At 40.9% G+C, this 22,861-nt stretch overlaps 1 protein-coding gene across 2 annotated transcripts; it reads left to right on the plus strand.

Moving 5' to 3' along the window:
• The first annotated feature begins 10 nt into the window (after positions 1-10).
• LOC138743174 (uncharacterized) lies at positions 11-15,584 on the plus strand. Of its 2 annotated transcripts, XM_069898089.1 has the most exons (8): positions 13-536; positions 1,073-1,411; positions 3,905-4,174; positions 6,286-6,390; positions 8,736-8,813; positions 12,280-12,336; positions 15,041-15,084; positions 15,218-15,584. In XM_069898089.1, exons 1-8 carry the CDS (start codon positions 224-226, stop codon positions 15,281-15,283), a joined length of 1,272 nt encoding a protein of 423 aa, XP_069754190.1. In that variant the 5' UTR covers positions 13-223; the 3' UTR covers positions 15,284-15,584. The 2 variants fall into 2 exon arrangements, with proteins under 2 accessions (XP_069754191.1, XP_069754190.1); XM_069898090.1 differs by lacking the exon at positions 6,286-6,390 and having other exon boundaries at positions 11-536.
• Positions 15,585-22,861: the final 7,277 nt, after the last annotated feature.

The raw sequence follows: 22,861 nt of genomic DNA on the forward strand, positions 1-22,861 counted from the left end.
CCCACTACAACATCACATTTCTCAGACCTTACACTGGCCCCTGACACCAAATGCAAAGGAGAAAGTAAAATCCTGACCGCAGAGAGGACTCCATCTGTTTGGGCAGCTTCTTGAAAGTCATCAGCATTGACCTTGCATCACCAGGCTATTGTGTAGACCTCATTCAGCCAAATGTCTCTTTCTAGCATAATGACAATTCTACCTGAAGCAGTACAGAACGTTCATGGGGAACAGAATCACACGCCATGTGTCTCTTTCCACAGTTGAGGCAGACTCCCACAGACCTGTAATGGGCAGTGACATCACCCTCTGCTGTACCATCTCCAGACTCCCAGACACTGTCAGTCTTCACTGGAAACCAAGAGGATCATCCCAGCAAAACAAGATGAACAACACTGACCAGATCCATCTGAATAACACCATCTATCTGATTGTCCAGCACGTTGGAGTAGGAAGTCCCCAACTCTACACGTGGGAAATGCGGGAAAATGGCTCCACTGTTCTCACCGGAAATCCAGATATTGAAGTGGATTGGGGTGAGTCTGAAGATACAGCTGTTGAATAGTTCCTGATATCAAACTATTCTTCATCTTGTACATGGAGTGTAGACTCTCTCTCTCTCCATCTCTGTTTCTCTCTGTTTCTGTCTTTCTCTCTCTCTCTCTGTTTCTTTTTGTCTTTCTCTCTTTCTCACTCTCTCTCTGTCTCACTTTCTCTTTTTCTCTGTCTCTGTCTCTATCACTCTCTCTGTCTCTGTCTGTCTGTCTGTCTCTCTCTCTGTATGTCCCCACTCAGACCTGCACTGTAATTGCTAAAACCATGTAACAGATTGCTTGTTACCACCACCACAACAGTATCTTTGTTGGGAAGATGGACTTTGTCATACAGCCCAGTGTTGGAACAATGAGCAACAAGATGGGCAGCTGATGTATCCCAGTTCCCAACTGACCTCATCCCAGTGAAGCCCACCCCGCTGACATCCCGGAATCCTTGTGCTTGTGGAAAATATGAGCAGTGGTATCTCAGCATCTGTGAAGATCTAACTCCTTGGTTCCCTGTGCCTCTCTTGTAGATTTAAGCAATAAGAAGTTCACAGTTTACCGGTCAGACAAAGATGACAGTGAACTTGACCTGATTTGTGGAGCTTCTGCTGAGTTCACTGACACCAAATGGACTTGGAGGTCACAACGTTTCCAGAATCAAGTGAAGGACATCGCTTCCACTCGCAGGTCTCAGCCGATCAACATCGACAGGAGCTACTTTGGGAATCGACTGGGAGCCAGAGTTGGAAATCTGAGTGGCATGAATTTCAGTCTGAGGATTGTCCCTGTGCGGTTTGAGGATGCCGGAGTTTACACGTGTTCTATTGGAACATATAAACATGTGACCATTGAACTAATCACAGTTAAAGGTAGGAGGGCACATTGCTGTTCTTTTCGTTGATAAAATCACGGCAGAGTTTCTATACTCTGTACACTGTAATTACAGCCAAATTTCTCCTTTATTTCCCAAAATGAAGAGAGTTCTTTTTCTTCTAGGGCTTCTGCTTGAACTTCTTTGGATTTTGCAAAGCACAAAATCTAAAGCAACATCATTGAGAAAAACTTTGAAATGCTCTTTTACTTATTTTGCTTGAAAAACGTTCTATGTTATACATATGAGAAATAATGTGGTGAAATTCAATTAAAACAAATTCAAATGAACCTGCCATAAAAATAAAGTGAAACCACTTCAATTCCGAGTTTCACTCCCATGCTCTCATGTCTTTTCATGACCTTATGTACTGTCCCACCCTGACCACCCATGCATTGGAGGAACAACATCTTATTTTCCATCTGGACACCCTTCAGACAGATGGCATGAACATTGACTTCACTGATTTCCATTGAACCTGCTCGCCTTTTCTTCCCCCTCCCCCATTTCCTGCCCTTCCAATTCTTTCACCTACACATCCTACCTTTTCACCCACCACCTCCCCCTCAGTGCTGCTGTCCCCTCCCTCCCTTCTCCACCTATCATCTCCTGCCCTGCCACCACCACCCGCCCCCCCACCACTTCCCCTTCCCACGTTTTTATTCTGACGCTCACCGGCATTTTCTCATACTTTGATGAAGGGCTCAAGCCCCAAAGGTCAAATGTTCATTCAAATTTTCTTAAAACATATCTGAGTCCCAGCTTACTTTTTGAAGCCTCCTCGAATGGTGGGCTTCGAGAGAGTGTTGCCAAGTAGAGGACCGAGAGTTACAGATGCATTATTTCTTGAACATAGAAGTCAATATAAGTGGGTAAGAAGGCATTTTGACACGCTCACCTTTATTGGGTGGAGTATAGAATGCAGAAGTTGGACATCTTGATTTAACGATACAAACCATTGGTTAGACCACAAAACTGCGAGGTTTAAGAGCAGTTCTGGTCTTTCCTGCACTAGGAAGGATATCAATAAATTGATAGGGGTACAGAGATTATTCACTAAGATGTAATTGGAACTTGCAGGGGTTGAGTAGTAGGGAAGGTTGGAAAGATCGTATCTTTATTCCCCAGATCAAAGAAGTTGAGGAGTGATCTTCTGGGGGTTTATAAAATTATGAGGGGCGTGGATAAAGTGAATGCTCATAGACTTTTTCCCAGGGGAGATGATTCTGTAAATAAAGGAGAAAGATTCAGGAGGGACTCGGGAAGCAATTTTTTCTCTTTGTAGATGGTCCGTAAATGGAATAAACTGCACAAGAAAATGATGCAAGGGAGCACATTAGCAACATCCGAAAGGTATTGGACTGATTTATGGATGAGAAATGTGGAGGGACCAAGTGCAGGCAAATAAGATTAGCTCAGAATATCATATTATTTAGCATGGAGTAGTTGGGTGGAAGGGCCTGTTTTATGCTCTATCAAGGTTTATAGTGAGTGTAAATGTTATAAATTCTCAATTAATATTCATTGATATGGTGTAAGATTTAATATGACATGATATGAGATGAGGTGTTTTCATCATAAATTTAATGTGCAGATGCACAGAAGTACCTGTACTTATTTACTGCAGCAACACAGGTTTGTGAGATACTCCAACGACAATTGTATAAATCAAACTATTACAATGCGCCATGAGGTGAAAAAAAGATACGGTTGGTGCAGTGATTAGTGCAACTCCTTTTACAGTGCCAGCAATCGCGACCAGACCTGGGTTCGAACCCCACGCTGACTGTAAGGAGTTTGTACATTCTCCTCGCGTCTGCCTGAGTTTTCTCTGGGGGCTCCAATTTCCTCCCACCCTTCAAAACGACCCGGGGTGTTGGTTAATGGGATGTAAATTGGGCAGCACAGATTCGTCAGGCCGAATTGGCCCGTTACAATGTTGTATGTCTAATTTTAAAATATATGTATATAAAAGAATAGGTAAATACATATTTTTGGTAGCAGTTAGTGCAAAAGTATGATGGCTCAATGGTGTGTTCAGTTCATTTGGTGATCCTGGAGTAGGGTATGATTAGGGTAGTACACGGAGGTCCAAGAGCCAGAGTTGTTCTTGAAACTAGAGGTACTGTACCTTCTGCCTGAATCCAGCAGTTAAAATAAGTTGTGACCAGGTTGATGGGAGTCCTTTCTGATGTTTGCTGTCCTCTTGAGGTAGTGCCAGTCTTCAATGGATGGGAGCCAGTACTAGTGATGGACTTGGGTTGTTGGGGAGGAGTGTTGGTCCACCTCTTTGGACAGGTACCTTGTTGTGGGCAATGTTTGTTTATTGTACAGTAAAAGATTGTGCAAACCCAAGTAGCGCAATTTAATTTTACACTCTTACAATGTCAGTGATCCTTTGGGCAAGTTTTACAGATGCAGAATATTGTGAAAAAAGCAACACCATTGAGTTGAAACTTAGGCTGTTGTTTAATGATTTCTTTGTTTCTAGTCACACCTGATTCGTCTGAAGCAGAGACTGAAGGAAACAAAGTTACCCTGACCTGCACCGTGTCTGAGGTCAGTGAATCAATGAAACTGGTTTGGATCAACGATGAAGGCAAAGTCGTAGAGGAGAAATATGTAATGGAACAACAGCAGAAACACAACTCCTTACAGTTGGTCATTCAAAAAGCTGAAGAAGCCCAAAGGAAATGGACATGTGGATTGTTTCATCAACACACACCCAAGGTTTTCATTCCATTTCATCTCCAGGCGAAGAGTATGTAATCTTTACAGGAAGATTTTGTCAATTGCTGCTATTTCATGCTGAATACTTGCAATGTTTTATGTCCAACAGCGATTGTGGCTCAATCAAAGGCATTTCTTTCAAATCTTTGGATGCATGTAAAGTTACTTTTGTTGTATGTAATCTCAGAAACACACAGGAAGGCAGGGACCAGTACTGCAGGGTGAACCTTTAACCAGAAGCTGTGTTGACACATTGAAGGCAATGCTTATCCCTGTTGATGATGGATGATCAGTGTTTTCCATGATGCCGCTGTGAAACCTGGTTGTGAGAGGCAGCGTTGTGTAGCAATTGAGCCATCATATCCAAGCCAAATCTCTACTAGAGAAAATCTTGGGTACCCTTTGATGAACGATCAATTACACAGAGATTGAAGTTGCCAAAACTGAAGGCTTTTATTGATAAGAGATGGATCCTTGTGTGGTCTCTCACACTGACCCAGATTCAAACTGGGGGCAGGCTCATGGCATGACAGCCTTTATGGGGAAGAAAGGGGAGGAGTCACGAGCTGGCCAGTGAGAGCAGAGTCAACCAGGAAAGGTCATATGATTTACATATGACAAGTATGTACAATAGAGGTTTCTCCACACCATTCCTCTGGCCTTTTTCTTTGACAATCCAGCATATAGTTCCCTCCAGAAAGCTACCTCCCCAACATGTGCGACCTGCCTCTCAGACATCACCACAAACTGTATAAACAAAAAAGGTTTCCACACGTCTTTATGGATTGCTTTCTCTTTATCTATAACCTCTAACCATTTCAATTAAGGGGAAAACCATCACAATCAGACCCTTCAAATCAACCTCCAATATTCTCTTCTACAAAGAAAATAATCCAAACCACTCTAATCCATCATTACAATGCCCCAAAAACTGTTGATATAGATCTTGTTTAACAACCTTCCATTCTTCTGAAACATGATGACCAGAATCTAGCTCCAATACTTTTGTCGATTCCACTCATTCGCAAGCAGCTGCACACAGCTTGTTGATGATGTATATTTTAAAATTACCTTTTTGCATTGATGTAAGAATCTCTGTACACATTGTGAGGATTTGCACCAAGGATGACGGCCATGGAAAGGTGAACACTGCACCAAAATCCCCGGTCCAGTTTCTCAATTTCCATATGAAATGAACAGGCTTCACTTTTGTACAAGAAAGAGAACAAGTCGCATTTGCACTTTTGATTTAAAACTGCCACTAAATAATTTATACATCCATGTGCATCAAAAATCCAGGAAATTATGTCACTATTTTATTGCTGTTTACTTTAAATTACACCGCCAGACTGAGAGCGCTCGAGGAAATGGAGGTACAACACCTCGTGTCATGTTTGGACTCCCTCCAACTAGATGGCATTAACATCAAGTTCTTTGGTTTCTGTTACCCCCATCTATTCACCTATGCCCCCTTTCTTCTCTCTCTCTCTCTCTCTCGCTCTCTTTTTCCCTCTCCTTTCCCGCAGCTCTGCATTCACAGAGCTAAACCCAACCCCAGTTCATTCTTATCTTTACTCTTTGCTGTCCTGTTCTTCTCCCTAGCCTTTTAATTCAGGCATCTGCCAGCTTTTATGCTCATACCTTGAAGGACTCAAGCCTGAAAGGCTAGTTATATAGTTTTACCTCCTATGGATTCCTCAAGACCCATTGAGTTCCTCCTCCACCATCACAGCATCTGCCAACTTTTGTGTTTCTCTGAATAATGTTAGAACCATAGAATATGATAGCAGAGAAGCCGGCCCCTTTGGCCCTTCGAATCTGTGCTGAAGTTTTTTTTTTGACCTGCACTCAGTCCATACCGCTCCCATTCATGTACCCATCCAAATTCTTCGACCATGTTAAAATTAAACCCACATTCACTGTCTTCCAATCTATCATGACCTCCACAGAGTCCTGAAAAAAAAACAAATCCTGTGTAATTTGTTTCCTATCTCTAACTGATAAGTACTCTTATCAATCTGGATCAGGAATTAAACCTTTGATCTAAGTTAGTCATGTTGTTCTTGATGGGTCATTGGGGGAGCTTTTGAATGATGTAATTTTAATCTATAAACGTGAAATTTTTGATTATTGTTTTGACAGGTTATTATCTTAATACACACCACATTGTTCTAATTACTGGGGGTCTGGCTCTTCTCATCATTATCTTGTTAATCCTGTTGCTTCGAAGAAAATGCAAACTCACAGGTAAAGGACTTGAAGAAGTCCCAATCCAGCAGATCGCACTGCCAATAAGCATTTTAACTTTTCTACAAAGAGTAAAGAACAATTAATTTGGGATAAGATAAATAGAGGTGTTTGTGTTTCTCTGGCTGATAAAATATTTCACTCTTTTTAGTCTGTATAAACAGCTATTCCATGCGCTCCCAGGGGCACATTTAAGGGAGGCCTTGGACTGAAAACATCAATTATATTTTATGTAGTCAGTAGAAGAGAAGTACAGAAGATATCATCTAAATTTGACTGATTCACAGGGAAGGGAGCCCATAATATTATTTTTATTGATTTACTATTTATTTAATTTAAATTTTGAACGGTGGGAAGAAACTGGAGCCTGCAAGGAAAACCCACGCAGACATGGGGAGAGCATGCAAACCCCTTACCGACAGCAAGGGATTTGAACCTTGATTCCGGTCGCTGGCGCTATAACAGCTTTGCGCTAACTGCTACACCAACTATGCCTCCCCTATTTTATTTTAATATTATTTCAATGTATAGCACAGTAACGGGCCTTTTCCATCCCTCGAGCCTGTGCCATCCAATTACATTCAATTATCTACAACCCTGATACATTTTGAAGGGTGGGAGGAAACCAGAGCAGCTGGAGGAAACCCACTCAGACATGGGGAGAAGGTGCAAATTCCTTACAGACAGCACAAGATTCGAATCCGTGTCGCTGATGCTGCACTGCTACAAGGGGGGCAGAATACAAAGGAGGCCATAGCCTAAATAAAGTTGAGAATGGCTGGGCAAAAACATGATAACTTGCAGTGGGGCTTGTGCTGGCTATATATGTTGTTGTGTGGAGGCAGCTGTGTGACTTCAAATGCTTCTGCACTGTGGTCTGACCACATAGTGCCTGTGTCATCACCATCCGAGAAATCAATGCCAAATGAACAAGCCTGAAATGAGGTCAACAAACATCTTTTAACTCAGGGATAAATATTGGCCAGGAGACCACAAGTGTCAGCTGTTCTGTAATTTATAAATAGAAAGGAGGCTGTGAGGGCCGCTGGGCAATTTTTGCTGAGAGCGAATCTTTGTCTGCCTTATGGTAGAATAAAGGAAATTTCATGTAATATTGCAGTTTCTGTTTTATTACACAACACTAAATTTATCTTGAACCTGCTATGTTTGAGAAATCCAACCAGTCTCAACTCTCTGACTTCACTTCAATGCCTGGAGTTATTTTGCTTCAGATACATAAGAGAGGATCAGCCTTACTGACCAATGTATCGCAAAGGTCCTCACTACACCGGCAGGCGTCTGACAATAATGAAGGCCACATTGTTTAGATGCCTAATGTCCTGACAGTGATAATTCCCTTTGAACTCTGTCATCGCAGATTTCCTGAAGGAGAAACCTTTTGAAGATGTCCTTAGCTCTCCATGAATAAATATAATGATTGGAATCATGGTCCCGTGATCTCTTGGAGAAGCAGTAAAAAAAGTACCGATATCAATACGACATCAGCTCAAATATCACCCACACGCAGGTCTTTACAGGTGCTGGTTCCTCACATCAACCTGACCACTTGGTGCTACCCCTCAGTTGCCTGGCCATTACCCTGATGCTGACTGCTCCCTTGGCTCGGCCCCTCCACCATACCAGGTTGGCAATAGCCAACAGCAGAGGACATCTGCATAAAGTAAAGGGAGGAAAGTTTAGGGGAGACATCAGGGTAAGTGTTTTAAACAGAGAGTTGTAGGTGCTTGGAGTGCCTTGTCAGGGGTAGTGAAGGAGGCTGGGACTTTAGGGGTATTTAAGAGTCTCTTAGACATGCACATGGAAGGTTACGACATAGGAAAGATTTGTTTTTTTTTATAGGAATATATATTTAGGTAGGTACAACATCAAAGGCCTAAGAGCCTGTACTGTGCTGTAGTGTTCTAAGCTCTGTTCATTCTAGCCTTTCTGCTCTTCCATTGGCCTCACAGCTTTCTCTGAAATGCCAGACTGTTGCATGCCAGTTTACAAAATGTGGCATAAAAAAAGTTCTTCATAAGTTATGATCCTGACTAAACTTTCTGATGTTACTACAGATCATCCCAGCAAGAGGTTCATTCTGTCTGAACCGTTGGTATTCAAGACTGGAAATTTATCTGGACCTTTCAAAATGTGGTTCAATATAAATCGAGGGCAAAATATGTTTCCATTAACTACATCGTATATCCCATCCTTAAACGTTTCCACCACACTAATCAGATTCCGGTGGATGTCATCACTCACGTGGCATCTTTGTCTAAATACCCAATGTTCCTATTTCAACCCATATTAAAATGTTAATCAGAAAAAAAATATTTATCTTCCAGGGATTAATGAGACGCCAGTGCCCGAGTCAAGAGGGATTTCTGAATATGCATCTGTAAGTCACAAAGCAAAGCAACAAGGTAAAGAGATTGTTAATTGAATGAATTTCTATGTGTACTATTGTATATGATGAGGTTATTCATTTCACATTTCACTCATTTGAAATTAGAATTGAATTGAATTGATTTGAATTGCCTATTGTCACCTTGAACAAGTTACAGTGAAAACTTTGTGTGTGATATCCAGGCAAGTCTGCCTCTACATAGTGCAATAGGTAATGTAAATATAAAAAAATTAGCATTACAATTTCTACCCAACCCTCAACACCTCCCAATGTTCCTCATTCAACTGCAGCCCTTGCCCTGAAATATGCAACATTTTAATATGCACTGGAATACTGGAATCTCATGCCCAAGCCTTACATGTTGGGAAATCACCACACATAACATCATATTACTCATGGTTTATTGTTGCTCTTTGTTGACAGTTTGGTTGGCGGCAATTAATCTACTTGCTCTCTTAAAAGGGTTCGTCCATTTCAGGAGATATCAACTACCTTAAATACCTCCAACACTTTTTGCCAGTAGCTCAGAGATTCTGAAATAAATGAAAATAGTTAATCAAAGTGTTAACATGGCATGAGCATCCCAAATTAAACAATATTGCATTCTCCAGACCACTTTTCTGAATATTTGAGTCAATCTCATGAGGAACAGTGAAGTCTTTCTTGAAAATTTTGAATTTTTAAAATAAATCAGACCACTCCAATAAAATTCAAATTTGGTACCTTGTTCCAGCTTTCTCCCCATATCCTTTGAACTCTCTAGTCCAGATATTGGTGCCCTATTTCTTGAATATAGTTCATGATTTATTTTTTTAAATTTAGACATACAGCATGGTATGTCAAGTTAATTGTCACCCTTGATTGCATAAGTACAAACCAATGGAACAGCATTCTCTGGTACTTGGTGCAAAACATGCAGACACACAACTGAACATAATATACATACAGAAAAAGAATATATATATATGCAGGTCAAGTATTCATATTAATAAATAAATGAGTAAATAAATAAATAAATAGACAAATAAAGAAATAAATACATAGATGGATGGATGAATGGATAGATAGATAGATAGATAAATAAATGAGAGCCTCAGATGGTCAGTGTGAGCAGTTCCTTTGGTCATTCAGCATTCTCACTGCCCGTGGGAAGAAGCTGTTTCTCAACCTGGTGGTGCTGGCTCTGATACTCCTGTATCTCTTTTCTGATGGGAATAGCTGAAAGGACCTGCATGCAGGTTGGATTGGGTCCTTAATTGATTATGTGCAACCTCTTCAGCAATGATCCCGGCAGTGAGTTGGAGGTGGGGAGCTTGGAGAATGAAAGTAGGAAACCAAATATAAGCCAGTCATGTCCTTAATTCATGCTGTTTAATAAATCTGAATTGTCCTGAAAGCAGTTAATCTAACCATCCTTTTGGGCCATGGAAAGCAATGGCCTCAAGTCCTTGTGGAAACATAACCTACTGAGAAGTGGGAAGGTGGGAGAATGAAAATGGAAAATGAAATCAGAGAGAAATTATACTTTTAAATAAAAGTCTTTGTTGTTACATGACAGAGTTAATTTAACAAACTTCTTGTCTTGGAAGTAGGAAGTTTTAAATTAAAAGTATAACCTAGAATGACCCTTCATGGGGAGCTGAATTTACAAAGAGCTGACATTGGTGGTAAAATTAAAATTTTAACTAGGAGCTGACCTAGTGAAATATTTTCCAAACTATTGGCAACTCAACAAATTTAATGTATTTCAAATTTCAGATTTATTGTCAAGAGTACATTCATGACATCACATACAACCCTGAGGTTCTTTTTCCTGTGGGCAAGGCAGAATTACCACTTATTTAGCTTCCCTTACACATATGTTTTGGTCCTGTCCCTCTTTACAGAATTATTGGAAGGAATTTTTTTCCATTATATCTACTGTTTTGAATATTGATTTACAACCACATCCCATTACTGCAATTTTTGGATTACCTATGATAGATTTGACTTATTTATCTCTTCCTGCGGATCGTATGATTGCTTTTCTTACACTAATGGCTAGAAGATCTATACTATTAAATTGGAAAGAGGTAAATCCTCCCACTGTTTTCCAATGGTTTACCCAAACCATACTATGTTTAAATTTAGAGAAAATTAGAAACTCTGTCTATGAATCCCCTTCTAAGTTTGAGTTAACCTGGCGACCATTTATTCAATATTTTCATTGGTGGTGAGTTGATCTGGCTCTGTTTTCTTTCTATGATTATGTATGATAATTGGGCTGTAAGATGAGATCAGAGTGATCGGCGTGGTTTAGTTATATCTGTAGGTTTTTTTTTTAGTTTTTTTAAAGTTTTTTTAATTCAGATTTGTTTTTTCTTCTTTTTTGGGGTTTTTTTTCTCTTTTTTCATATATTGTTATTAATTATATCTTTTTTTTAGAGATAGTTCACACCCTAAACTGATCAAAAATTTTTTTTTTATGATATATTTTTATTCTGTAATATTGTTTAATATCTCTGTATTAATTCATTACTTACTATGTATTTTTTTATATCTCTTTGAACTGTATGTGTTTATAAATTATAATAATAATAAAAAGATTGAAAAAGAAAAGAATTACCACTTATTGGTCATGCAAAAAAAAAGTACACACGTACACATGTAAACAAATAACTGTAAACAAACTGTCAGAATTAAAAAAATCAATAAAATGCACAAGTAATAGTCCTTAAATGAGTTTCTGTTTGAGTTTGTTGTTGGAGTCTGATGGTGGAGGGATCGCAGCTGTTCCTGAACCTGGTGGTACAAGTCTTGTGGTATCTTATACCTCTTTCCTGATGCCATTAGCAAGAACAGAACGTGTGCTGGGTGATGTGGATCCTTGATGATTGCTGCTGCTCTCCGTCAGTTGTGTCCCCTGATGTTCTTGATAGAGGGGAGGGTTTTTCCTGCGATGTTCTGGGCTGTGTCCAGTACCTTTTGGAGGGCTTTATGCTCAGGGGTTTTGGTGTCCCCACACCAGATTGTGATGCAGCCAGTCAGCACACTTTCCACTAAGCATCTGTAGAAAATTTCCAGGGTTTCTGTCATCATTCCAAACCTTTGCAAACTTCTGAGAAAGTCGAGGCACCATTAGTTTGTTGGGTCCAGAAAAGATCCTCCTAGATAGCGATATTCCAACAACTTAAATTTTCTCACCCTCTCCACCTCTAATCTCCCAATGACCACTGGATCGTAGACATCTGATTTTCCCTTCCTGAAGTCTACAGTCAGCTGCTTATTTTTGGTGACATTGAGTGCAAGGTTATCGTTCGTGCAAAATTCAGCCAAGTTTTCAAACTCCCTCCTGTGTGCTGATTGATCACCTTTCTTTATTCAGCCCACCACCATTCCATTAAATAATGTCATTTTACTGAACAACAATGGAAATAACTAAAATTTGCTTTGCTCTTAAGAACTCCAGAATAGAAGCAAATACTTTATTTCAATCTTTGCAGATATAGAGGAAGATATTCATTACGGATCCATCTCCTTCCTGAAAGAAGCACCAACTGGTAAATTGGCTTTGTTTTAATGTTTTTTTTTATTAATCAGAGTGAGTATTTTTGCTGCTGGATTTGAAATCCTGTTTCATTTGGGGCATCATAATATAGCAACATCCTGGGTTTAATTCTTCACACTACCCATCAACATGCAGTGGGTCAAACAGCTGATCTTCTCTGAGTGAGTTCAAGCTCCCCTCCAGAGATCTGGGTAGATGTTACAGCAAAGTGGTGTATGATTGGTGATGCTGCCTTGTAGATTAGGGATTAAACTAAGCCACCATTTTATTTTTCTCAAAGACATAAAGGTTCTTTGGTGGAGCTTTGAAGTGGTGAAGTGACATATGTTGGACATCCTGAATCTTCAGCTTCATTAAAAATGCCTAGAAATTGGATTTTGAAAGAATTGTGCCTGTTTTATTTTATCTGAATAGCACTTAGCACACAGTTAGCCTAGCGGTTAGCACAACGCAATTACAGTGCCAGTGACCCGGGTTCAAAGCCAGTGCTGTCTGTGAGGAGTTTGTGCATTCTAAACATTGCCACAGAGGGCAGTAGAGGCAGGTTCATTAAATATATTTAGAGGGAATTAGATCTATTTCTTCAGTATAAGGGTATTAAAGGTTACAGAGAGAAGGCGGGGACGGGGTACTGAACTTTAAGATCAGCCATGATCTCGTTGAATGGCGGAGCAGGCTCGAAGGGTCCTGCTCCTATCTTCTATGTTTTCTATGTTTTACCTGTGCTCTGCATGGGTTTCCTCCTGGTGCTCTGGTTTCCTCTTACCTTTCAAAATGTACAGGGGTGGTGGCGCATTTGTGGGGCATGAGCTTTTGGGCTGAAAGGGCCTGTCCGTCTAAAAGAGTTTGTGTCATTTTGACATACCTCCATAAGAAACAGGAACAGGATTGGGCAATTCCAGTTGCTATATAGCTCAATGTTGATATCATTTCCTCCTCGTACTTTGAGGTTGTAATACACTGTAATATCATCAATGTACTTGCTACATACTTAGTGAAAAGAAATTGGATGAAATTTACTGCCTGTCTAATGAATATGCATTTCACTGAGGGCAATCATCACTTTGATGGCACTGTAACTTGCCTGAACTAAAGTGTTCCCCCAAGATAATGGGGCGACAAGGTTAGCACCATGCTATTACAGTGCCAGTGACCTGGGTTCTAATCCAGCACTCTCTGTAAGGGTTTGTACATTCTCCCCTTACCTGCATGGGGTTCCCCCGGGAGTTCTGGTTTCATCCCACATTCCAAAGATGTATGGGGTTAGCATTTTATTTGGTCACATGGGTGTATTTGGGTAGTTTGAGCTTGTGGACTGGAAGGGCCTGTTACCTTACTGTATCTGGAAATTAAATAAAATAATTGTGATACACCACTGCAGCAGGAAGCAGATGCAAAACTCAACAAAGACTGTACAACAGGCTTTATTCGGTTAAAAGTCTCTGCTACAGTGGTAGCTGTACTGGTGGCTCCTGAGTGACTGGATCAGGAGGGGCCGGCTCAGGATTATATCCCGGGCTGTGGCCGGGTGGAGTTATGTCTATTCAGGTCAGCTGATTGACAGCCGGCCATTTGTGGTCAGTCCTCCGGTGATCTTCCTGCAGGTACAGAGATCGCCCCCTGCAGTAGGCTAGTGGTGTATCACCACAATAATATTCTACATATTGAAAACCATCTTGTATTATTTTTAATTTCCATGGTTTGTTGAGTATAATCCCCTGAACAGATTGGTGAATTTTTAAATTGCTAATAGATAGGTTGACTTCAGCAAGCCCCGATCCGTGATCCAATACAACTGCTGATAATGGGATTTAAGTGAGAGAGGAAGACTTAAGAGGGACCTGAGAGGCAACCTTGTCATTCAGAGGGTAGTTAAAGATCTATGAGAAGAAGCTGTTTGAAGTGGATCAATGACAACCTTGAAAAAAACATTTGGATAGATTTATGGACAGGGGATGATCAGAGGGAAATGCAGGAACATGGGACTAGAGCAGACTGCCACTTGGTCAGCATGGATGAGTTGGGCTGAGGGGCCTGTTCTGTATATGACTGTGACATGCATACCGACTGAACCATAAGTGATCACTGCAACCTCCATGGACTCAGGAAGGGATTCAGTTCATTTATGGCCATCTCTATTGCTCACTGTGTAAACGTTGTGGCTTGTGTGAATCTCAGTCATAGAGTTGTCAACTGAGTTATGCAAAATCGACGTCTTTCCGATCAAAATCAGAAGTAGGTTTATTGCCATGTGCATGTCTCACAAAATTTATTGTTTTGGAGCAGCAGCATTGTGCAGAGCAAGGTGCAAAATTACTACAAATTACAAGATTGGGAAAAAAAAAGAGAAAAAACTGAGGTAGTGTCTGTGGTTCATTGTCCTTTCAGTCATCTGGTGGCAGAGGGGAAGAAGTTGGTTTTGTACCATTGGGTGTTCGTCTTCAGGCACCTGACCCTCCTTTCTGATGGTGGCTGTGAGAAAAGGGAAAAGCCTGAGTGCTAGATGATAGAAGCTGCTTTCTTAAGACATCGCTTCTTTAAAAGAAAATGTCCTTAATGGAGTGAAGACGAATGCCTCTGTTAGAGAGAGAGTGAAATGTACAAAGTTTCAGACACCTGACTTCTATTTGTCACTTCCTGTGTCAGTGTGTTCCACCTGTGTCATCCATTAATTGTGATGTTTGCATTTATCACAGGGCACAGACATGATACACCCTCATCCAATCAAGCATCAGATGCTGTAAGTACATTGGTTCTTGTGGATGATATCTTAGATCCAGCAAACATTAATTTCTGCTTCACGTCTGTAAAACTGATCGATCAGATACAATAGCAAAAGCCTTAAATATAATTGCTATGTCATTCTCTTTCAGAACCTGTCTTCAAGGGAGGATGATTCATCTGTCATTTATGCACAAATAGTTTACACAAGAACATGAATAATCTGTAAAAGTTCCACTTTTTGGAAATGATCTTTTTTAAATAATTTTAGAACGGCTCGGTACTTTCACCAATCTTTTACCTGAGTGAAGATAATAACTTCTCAAAAATGGCTTGAAAATGAGAGTACTTCCTCTGAATGCAATTTCAACATATCTTTTCAGATTCAGTGTAAAAGGAAAGCATCTACATAATTCAAGTGGTGCAAGCCCGAATGATGCCAACGCAACTTGTAATTCAGGATTTATCATGATAAAGCAGTAATGATTTCAATAAATCTTTATTGACAGGCTTGTAAAATGGACACCAGTCTGTTTTGTACCACAGCCAGCCTCGTAGGTACATTTTATTCCTTTCCTTTATGTTAGTGACCTGATTCAATTGTGTTGAGTTGGAGATGGTTAAGAGCTTTAAGTTTTTTGAGTTTAAATGTCACCAACAATGTGTCCTGGTCCAACCATGTTGACACTATGGCCAAAAAGACACACCAATGCCACTGCTTTCTCAGAAACCTAAAGAAATTCAGCATGCTTCCAACATCTCTTTCCAATATCTGTAGATGCATCAGAGAAAGTTTCCTGTCAGGATGCCTCACAGCTTGGTACAAAACCACAAGAAATTTCAGTAAGTTGTAGATCTAGCTCAGGCCATCATGAAATTCAATCTCCCATCCAATGACTTCATTTTCACTTCCAAATGCCTCGAGGAAAACAGTCAACATATTAAAAGACCTAGCCCACACTGGTCACACTCTCACCCATCCTGTTAGGCAGAAGACACAAGAGTTTGAAAACAACTGCTGTCAGGATTTAAAGATAGCTTCTTCTCTGCTGCTATCAGAGAGCTGGATGAACCTGTCATTAGTAAAATACCATCTCTTTGTTCCTCTTCTTCTTAGTCAGTCCCTCAGGTTTACCATTGACTTACTTATTCGAATCCTGAGGTGGCTGATGAGGTCAGTTTTAGAACTGAAGCTCCATCCACAGATCAGGCAGGAGGTGCCTGGGAGTGTGGGCAGGTAAATTTCACGTACATTTTATTTACAATACGGTTGAAGCCAATTCTGCCCATTGAGAACCTTCCCACCAAATTGCACCCAATTAACCTACAACCCCATACGTTTTGATGGATGGGAGGAAACCGAAGCACCCAGCGAACTCCCATGCAGGACATGGAAGAATGTACAAACTTCTGGATTCAAACCCAGATCACTGGGGCTGTAATAGCATCTCGATAACCAATACATTAACTGTGCCATGCTTAAAAGATGTACCTTTATTCCAGCCTTAAGCAACACTGCTGCATGCTCCATCATTTGGATTTTATACTGAGCCAAATTCTCATTCTCTACCTTGAGCCAGCATGGATGAGAGATTCCCAGGAATCAGTCAGGACATTGTATATTTTTTTCAAGCAGAATTTGAGGACATCCTTGAACCTTTTTTTTCTCATGAGAAAAGTGTCACTGAGGGGGTCTGTCCGGAGAACTGATTGCCCATCAGATGGACCAAGCTTTGTTATGTTCTGAATCCCCTTGACATTCACAAGTATTGACGTTAAAATAATCAATGCAAGTTAAACTCATTAAGAATTTTAAAACAATTTGCTTAAAATCACTCGGATTAATGAATAACTTTGGTGCAAAAGCAAATAGTTAACACGTTCAGGTTTATTATCATCCATTTGCACAAGTACAACCTGACGAAAGAGCGCTCTCCGGTCCTCGATGCAAAACATGAAAACACACAACCCGACATAACACACATAAAGGCAAACATACAGATATAAAAATAAATAAATGCATTTTGTTTATGAATATGAGAGTCTTGGATGGTTAGTGTAAGCAGTTGCTTTGGTCATTCAGCAGTCTGACTGCCCCCAGGAAGAAACTGTTCCTCAGCCTGGCAATGCATCTTCTTCTTATCCTTCTTCCTCACAACTGCTGCTTCCTGATTCAAAGGCTGCAGATACTGCTCCAGGTCTGATCTGCTGCAAGACCTGATTCCATCGCTAAAGTGCTGTCAATCTTAGCAAACTCCTGCTTCTCCACTGTTGGAGACTGGACAAGGTCCAGCGACAGAGCAGAAAGGAGCTCAAATTCTGTATTCAAGGGTCTGCAATTTTTCATTTTGTACATCAGCAATACTGGGGAAAAATCGGTGCCTGGAATGAAACTAATTGTAAGGAAATATTATTCACAGCTGGAAATTTACATTTGCTTGGCCATTGAGGAAACACTTTCACTGTTCAGTTCCTCCTTTTATTTAACTGGAATTGACTGTCAAAATGAAGAATTAGATGTTGTCCAAAGATAGACTCATGGCAATCACAATCCTGAAATCACTTAGTGCCAGCATTTTCACTCAGACATACAGCATGGTAACAGGCCATTTCGGACAATGCTGCACAATCACACCCAATTAACCTATGATCCTGGGACATTTTGAAAGGTGGAAGGAAAGTGGAGCGCCCAAAGGAAACCCTCGCGGACTCCAGGAGAACGTACAATCTCCTGACAAACAGTGCCTGATTCAAAGCCCTGCCGTTAGCATTAACCGTTCCGCCCCATGGACTCCCAACAGTTCATTATGTCAGCTCATTGCTATCTTCTCAATTGGGAGTAGATAGGCAAAGCTGACCTTGCCAGTGACATCCATGTCCCGTGGCCAAACAAAATAAAATGACCCTTATCCAGTGAAAAAAGTGGCTTGAATTTCTCTGGTATATTCAGTTCTCAGAGTCTCCTGATGAGAGAAAGATTTTGGGTCAGCTTTTCACTCGGAGAGGTCAGCAAGATAGGATAGTTGAGGCCGGAAAGAGATTTCAATATTTGGGTGAAATCTTTGAAGTCGGGATGATGAGTCCATGTAAGGTCAACCACACGTACAAACTCCAAGACAAGATGGTTGAAAATGTGATCCACCTCCCACTTCTTGGAACCATCCATCAATGAGGGCAAATGTTGAGATGGAGGTCACCATCACAATCTGTCCATATGTGAGAAAAAGAATGCTTGAGGAACAAGACCACAAACTACCCCAAAAACCATGTTCTGCTGGTTCCCCCTCTCCTGTATGTACTTGAGACTTGGGCTAATTATAGTATTATGAGCTCCTGTTTTAGTAAATGGGATTATCACTGTAAGGAATGGTATATACAGGAGGAACTGAATGGTCATAGTTAATATTTAACATTTCGCACAAGCACCATCAGAACAAATTACAGCCCAGTGACAATTCAATGCATTGGAAGAACTGGCTGTTCCAGATTTGATATATTTGTAAAGACATTGTGATTTTGCAAGGGAGAACCTTTCTGATGCTGAAGAGAAAACAGATTTTTTTTGAAGCAGCTCTTGTGGCCAGCCATTCTGTGGAATTCAGAGCAAAGCCTACTCTGTGAGTGACTGGGACTTTTCGGTGGATTGACCTGTACCACGAGGGTCTTTTGGGAAGCAAAATGCTTCATTTTGAGTGTGACTAGCAGTGAAGTTACTTGGAAAGATGCCAGGGTCTTGGAAGCTTTGTGGAGGCCCCCCAGTTCGAGTCTCCCCTACAAAAGGACCAGGAGTGTTATGTCCACAGCTTGTGTGGATGGACATTTCTTCAAAGTCAACGCAAGGAGAATTATTGAGTCTGTAGCAGCCACAACTCCAGTCTTCCTGTCAGTTCGACATTAATTCTGGACATCAGATTTCAAAGGCCTACACTTCAACACTGAAGTTAAAAGACTGAACTCTGAAGTAACTTTTTAGATTTTGGCCTGGACTGTAATGTTTTGGGTAGAACACATGCACATGCGCGCGCACACACTTATTGTTAAGGATAGTTTAAGAGTTAAGACTATAGTTTGAGTAAGAATTAAAATTAAACACTGTCAGGTTCATTGTCCTATTGCTGCTACTTCCCCAGCATTTGAATTTTCTTCCTCTGGATATGAAATCTTATTTTTTGAATTAAGCAGTATTGGTATATTGAATGATTTGTCCCTATTTCCTTGTCAGCTTCCGCTCCATTCAACGTTTATTTTCTCGGCAGTGTGCACCTTCAGTGTTTCTCCTCATGAATGTAGCTTCCCAGACTTTCCTTCAGTTCGTCATTCTCAGACTAATCTGTGAATAGATTCTGATGTTTGAATGAATTAAGGGTCTATTCACTGTAATATACAGATCCAATATACACACTTTCCAGGCCCATAAAACACAATAACAACAATTTAAGTATTAATTAAATCATAAGATGCAACAAAGAGAAAATATATATATATATATATATATTTACGGAAGAGAAATGCAAAATAAATAATTATATGAATGAGATAGATATCAGTGGCAGAGCTGGTTGGAACCGCATCTCTGCTGCTGGTGTAGACCTGTGGAGAGTGAGGAGCGGAGTCATGGCACTCTCGCAGGGTCCAACCGCCAAGTCCAACTGTCGTCAGCTTCGTACAAGCTTTAAACAGCACGTAAATGGAGCCGACAGTGGTTTTATTTAAAAATCCTGCAACCGCGGAGTAATTGGGCAGCAGCCACGAGGGGTTACAGATTCTAGAGAGGAAACAGACTCTGGGGAAGCAGAGGAAGCACCTTTTACTTCATTTATAATATTTACATAATCAGTTTTTAAATGTGTTCCTACTGGAACCAGAAAACCATAGAACACTACAGCACAGAAACAGGCCTTTCGTCCCTTCTAGTCTGTGCCAGAATATTTTAGTCCCACTGACCTGCACCCGGATCATATCCCTTTGTACCCCTCCCGTCCATGTACCTATCCAAATTTTTCTTAAATATCAAAATTTGCATTTACCAATTTAGCTGGGCAGCTTGTTCCACATTCCTAGCACTCCCTGTGTGAAGTTCCCCCTAATGTTTTAAACTTTTCCTCTTTATCTTTAAACCATGTGCTTCAGTTTTGATTTCACCTAAACCACATCAGAAAATGTCTGCTTGGTTTTACTCTATTTATACCCATTGTAATTTTGTACATCTCTGTCTAATCTCCCATCATTGTTCTGCACTGCATGGAATAAAGTCCTAACTTTTAACTCAGACCTTCAAGTACTGGCAACATCCTTGTAGATCTCCTTTGCACTCTTTCATTCTTATTGATATCCGCCATGTATTTAAGTGACCAAAACTGTACACAATACTGCACGCCAAACATGGATTCATCAATGTCTTAGTCAGGATAATGAGAACTATTTTGTAACCGTGTAGAAATACACCCTTCTCACTGTAGTTCACCACTGTGGGCCGTATGTATATGAGTGTGCGTGAAGAGTGTCCTGTGATGGTGGAAGAGATCAGTAAGTAAAGTCTCTTCTGTTATTTGAATCTTGCATCTCTAAGTTATTTAAGAAGCCTCCCAAGTAACCCAGAGACATAACACTCACCATAACATCCCAAATCCTATGCTCAATAATTTGATTTATGAAGGCCAATATGACAAAAGCTCTCTTTACAATTCTTTCTGCTGTGATGCCACTTTCAGGGAATTAGGTACAGGACAACTCCAATAATCCAAAATGGTTAGGACAAGGCCCATGTCAGATAAATGTTTTTTTTTTTGAGAACTGGTCATTTTTTTTAAAACTGCCCAGTAGCAACAGCAAATCACTTGTTTAAACAACAAAAAAAGGATTTTAAAGCATTAAAATAATGTTCAAATCTCACCAAAAACAATGCTGGCCGCTGCCAATCACTAACATCTCCCCATCAAGACCATGCTTCTGCTGGCAGCCCAAGGTCCCCAGTCAGTTCAGTTCTGAAAACAATTCAGATAAAAGAGAATTTCTGATTTGTTTTGGATATCCACATTTATTCCTCCATTCTAGAGACGTGACCTACCCAGCGCAGTTGGATCTTCAACAGCGTGGATTCGATGCTGTCGGCCTCTGCCATCTCGAGTACTTTGATGTTAGGGATGAAGTCGCTCCAATGAATGTTGAGGATGGAGCGGAGACAACGCTGGTGGAAGTGTTCTAGGAGCCGTAGGTGATGCCGGTAGAGGACCCATGATTCAGAGCCGAACAGGAGTGTGGGTATTCAAAATGTTTCAAAAAATCGTTGGATATGGATTTTGGAGAATCTGATTTTGGATAATCGCAGTTTTACTATAGCTGTATTCTGAAAACCTCACAAAGATAAGCATATACAGAGCCGTTGTCATACCCACACTCCTGTTCGGCTCCGAATCATGGGTCCTCTACCGGCATCACCTACGGCTCCTAGAACGCTTCCACCAGCGTTGTCTCCGCTCCATCCTCAACATTCATTGGAGCGACTTCATCCCTAACATCAAAGTACTCGAGATGGCAGAGGCCGACAGCATCGAATCCACGCTGTTGAAGATCCAACTGCACTGGGTGGGTCACGTCTCCAGAATGGAGGACCATCGCCTTCCCAAAATCGTGTTATATGGGGAGCTCTCCACAGGCCATCGTGTCAGAGGTGCACCAAAGAAGAGGTACAAGGACTGCCTAAAGAAATCTCTTGGTGCCTGCCATATTGACCACCGCCAGTGGGCTGATATCACCTCAAACCGTGCATCTTGGCGCCTCACAGTTCGGCGGGCAGCAACCTCCTTTGAAGAAGACCGCAGAGCCCACCTCACTGACAAAAGAAAAAGGAGGAAAAACCCAACACCCAACCCCAACCAACAAATTTTCCCCTGCAACCGCTGCAACCATGTCTGCCTGTCCTGCATCGGACTTGTCAGCCACAAACGAGCCTGCAGCTAACGTGGACATTTACCCCTCCATAAATCTTCATCCGCGAAGCCAAGCCAAGATTCTGAGATTCCTACCATACTCCTCTGTGTCCTACTGTGTACTGTAAACATCCTTTCTTGGTTTGTCTTTCCAAAGGGCAACACCTCACATTTGTCTATGTTATATTCCATCTGCCATTTTTCAGCCCATTTTTCCATTTGGTCCAGATCCCTCTAATCTCTGTGTCATCTGCAAACTTGCTGATCCAATTTACCACATTCTCATCCAGATGACAAACAACAGTGGACCAGCTACAATCTCTGAGGATAATCACAGTCCTCCAGTTAGAGAGACAATCATTCACCACCACTCTCTGGCTTCTCCCATAAAGCCAATGGCTAATCCACTTTACTACCTCACCATGAATACTGAGCGACTGATCCTTCCTGACTAACCTCTTAATCAGGATATTGACAAAGGCCTTACTAAAGTCCATGAGGACAACATTCATGGCCTCTCTTTAATCAACTTTCTTGTCATCTCCTCAACAAACTCCATAAGATTGGTTAAACTTGATCTACCACACACAAAAAGCTATGTTGAATATGGCTGATCAATCCCCGTCTATTCAAATACTTGTATATCCAATCTTTTAGAATACCTTACAATAATTTATCCAATACTGATGTCAGGCTCACCAATCTATAAGTTTCTGGATTATTTTTAGAGCCATATTTAAACAGAACAACATGAGCTACCATCCAATCCTCTAGGACCTCATCCATGGCGAAGGACATGTTACGTATATCTGCCAGGGCCCCAGAATTTTTTTTTTATTCCAGTCTTCCTCAAGGTCTCAGCTGAGA

The sequence above is a fragment of the Narcine bancroftii genome, chromosome 9, assembly GCF_036971445.1.
Source record: "Narcine bancroftii isolate sNarBan1 chromosome 9, sNarBan1.hap1, whole genome shotgun sequence".
NCBI classification, from domain to species: domain Eukaryota; kingdom Metazoa; phylum Chordata; class Chondrichthyes; order Torpediniformes; family Narcinidae; genus Narcine; species Narcine bancroftii.

Excerpts from the sequence above, each read along its gene's own strand:
- LOC138743174 (XM_069898089.1), top strand. The coding sequence starts at position 224 with ATGGGGAACAGAATCACACGCCATGTGTCTCTTTCCACAGTTGAGGCA. Across the intron at positions 1,412-3,904 it reads TGAACTAATCACAGTTAAAG|TCACACCTGATTCGTCTGAA; the intron begins GTAGGAGGGCAC and ends CTTTGTTTCTAG. Across the intron at positions 6,391-8,735 it reads AAGAAAATGCAAACTCACAG|GGATTAATGAGACGCCAGTG; the intron begins GTAAAGGACTTG and ends TTTATCTTCCAG.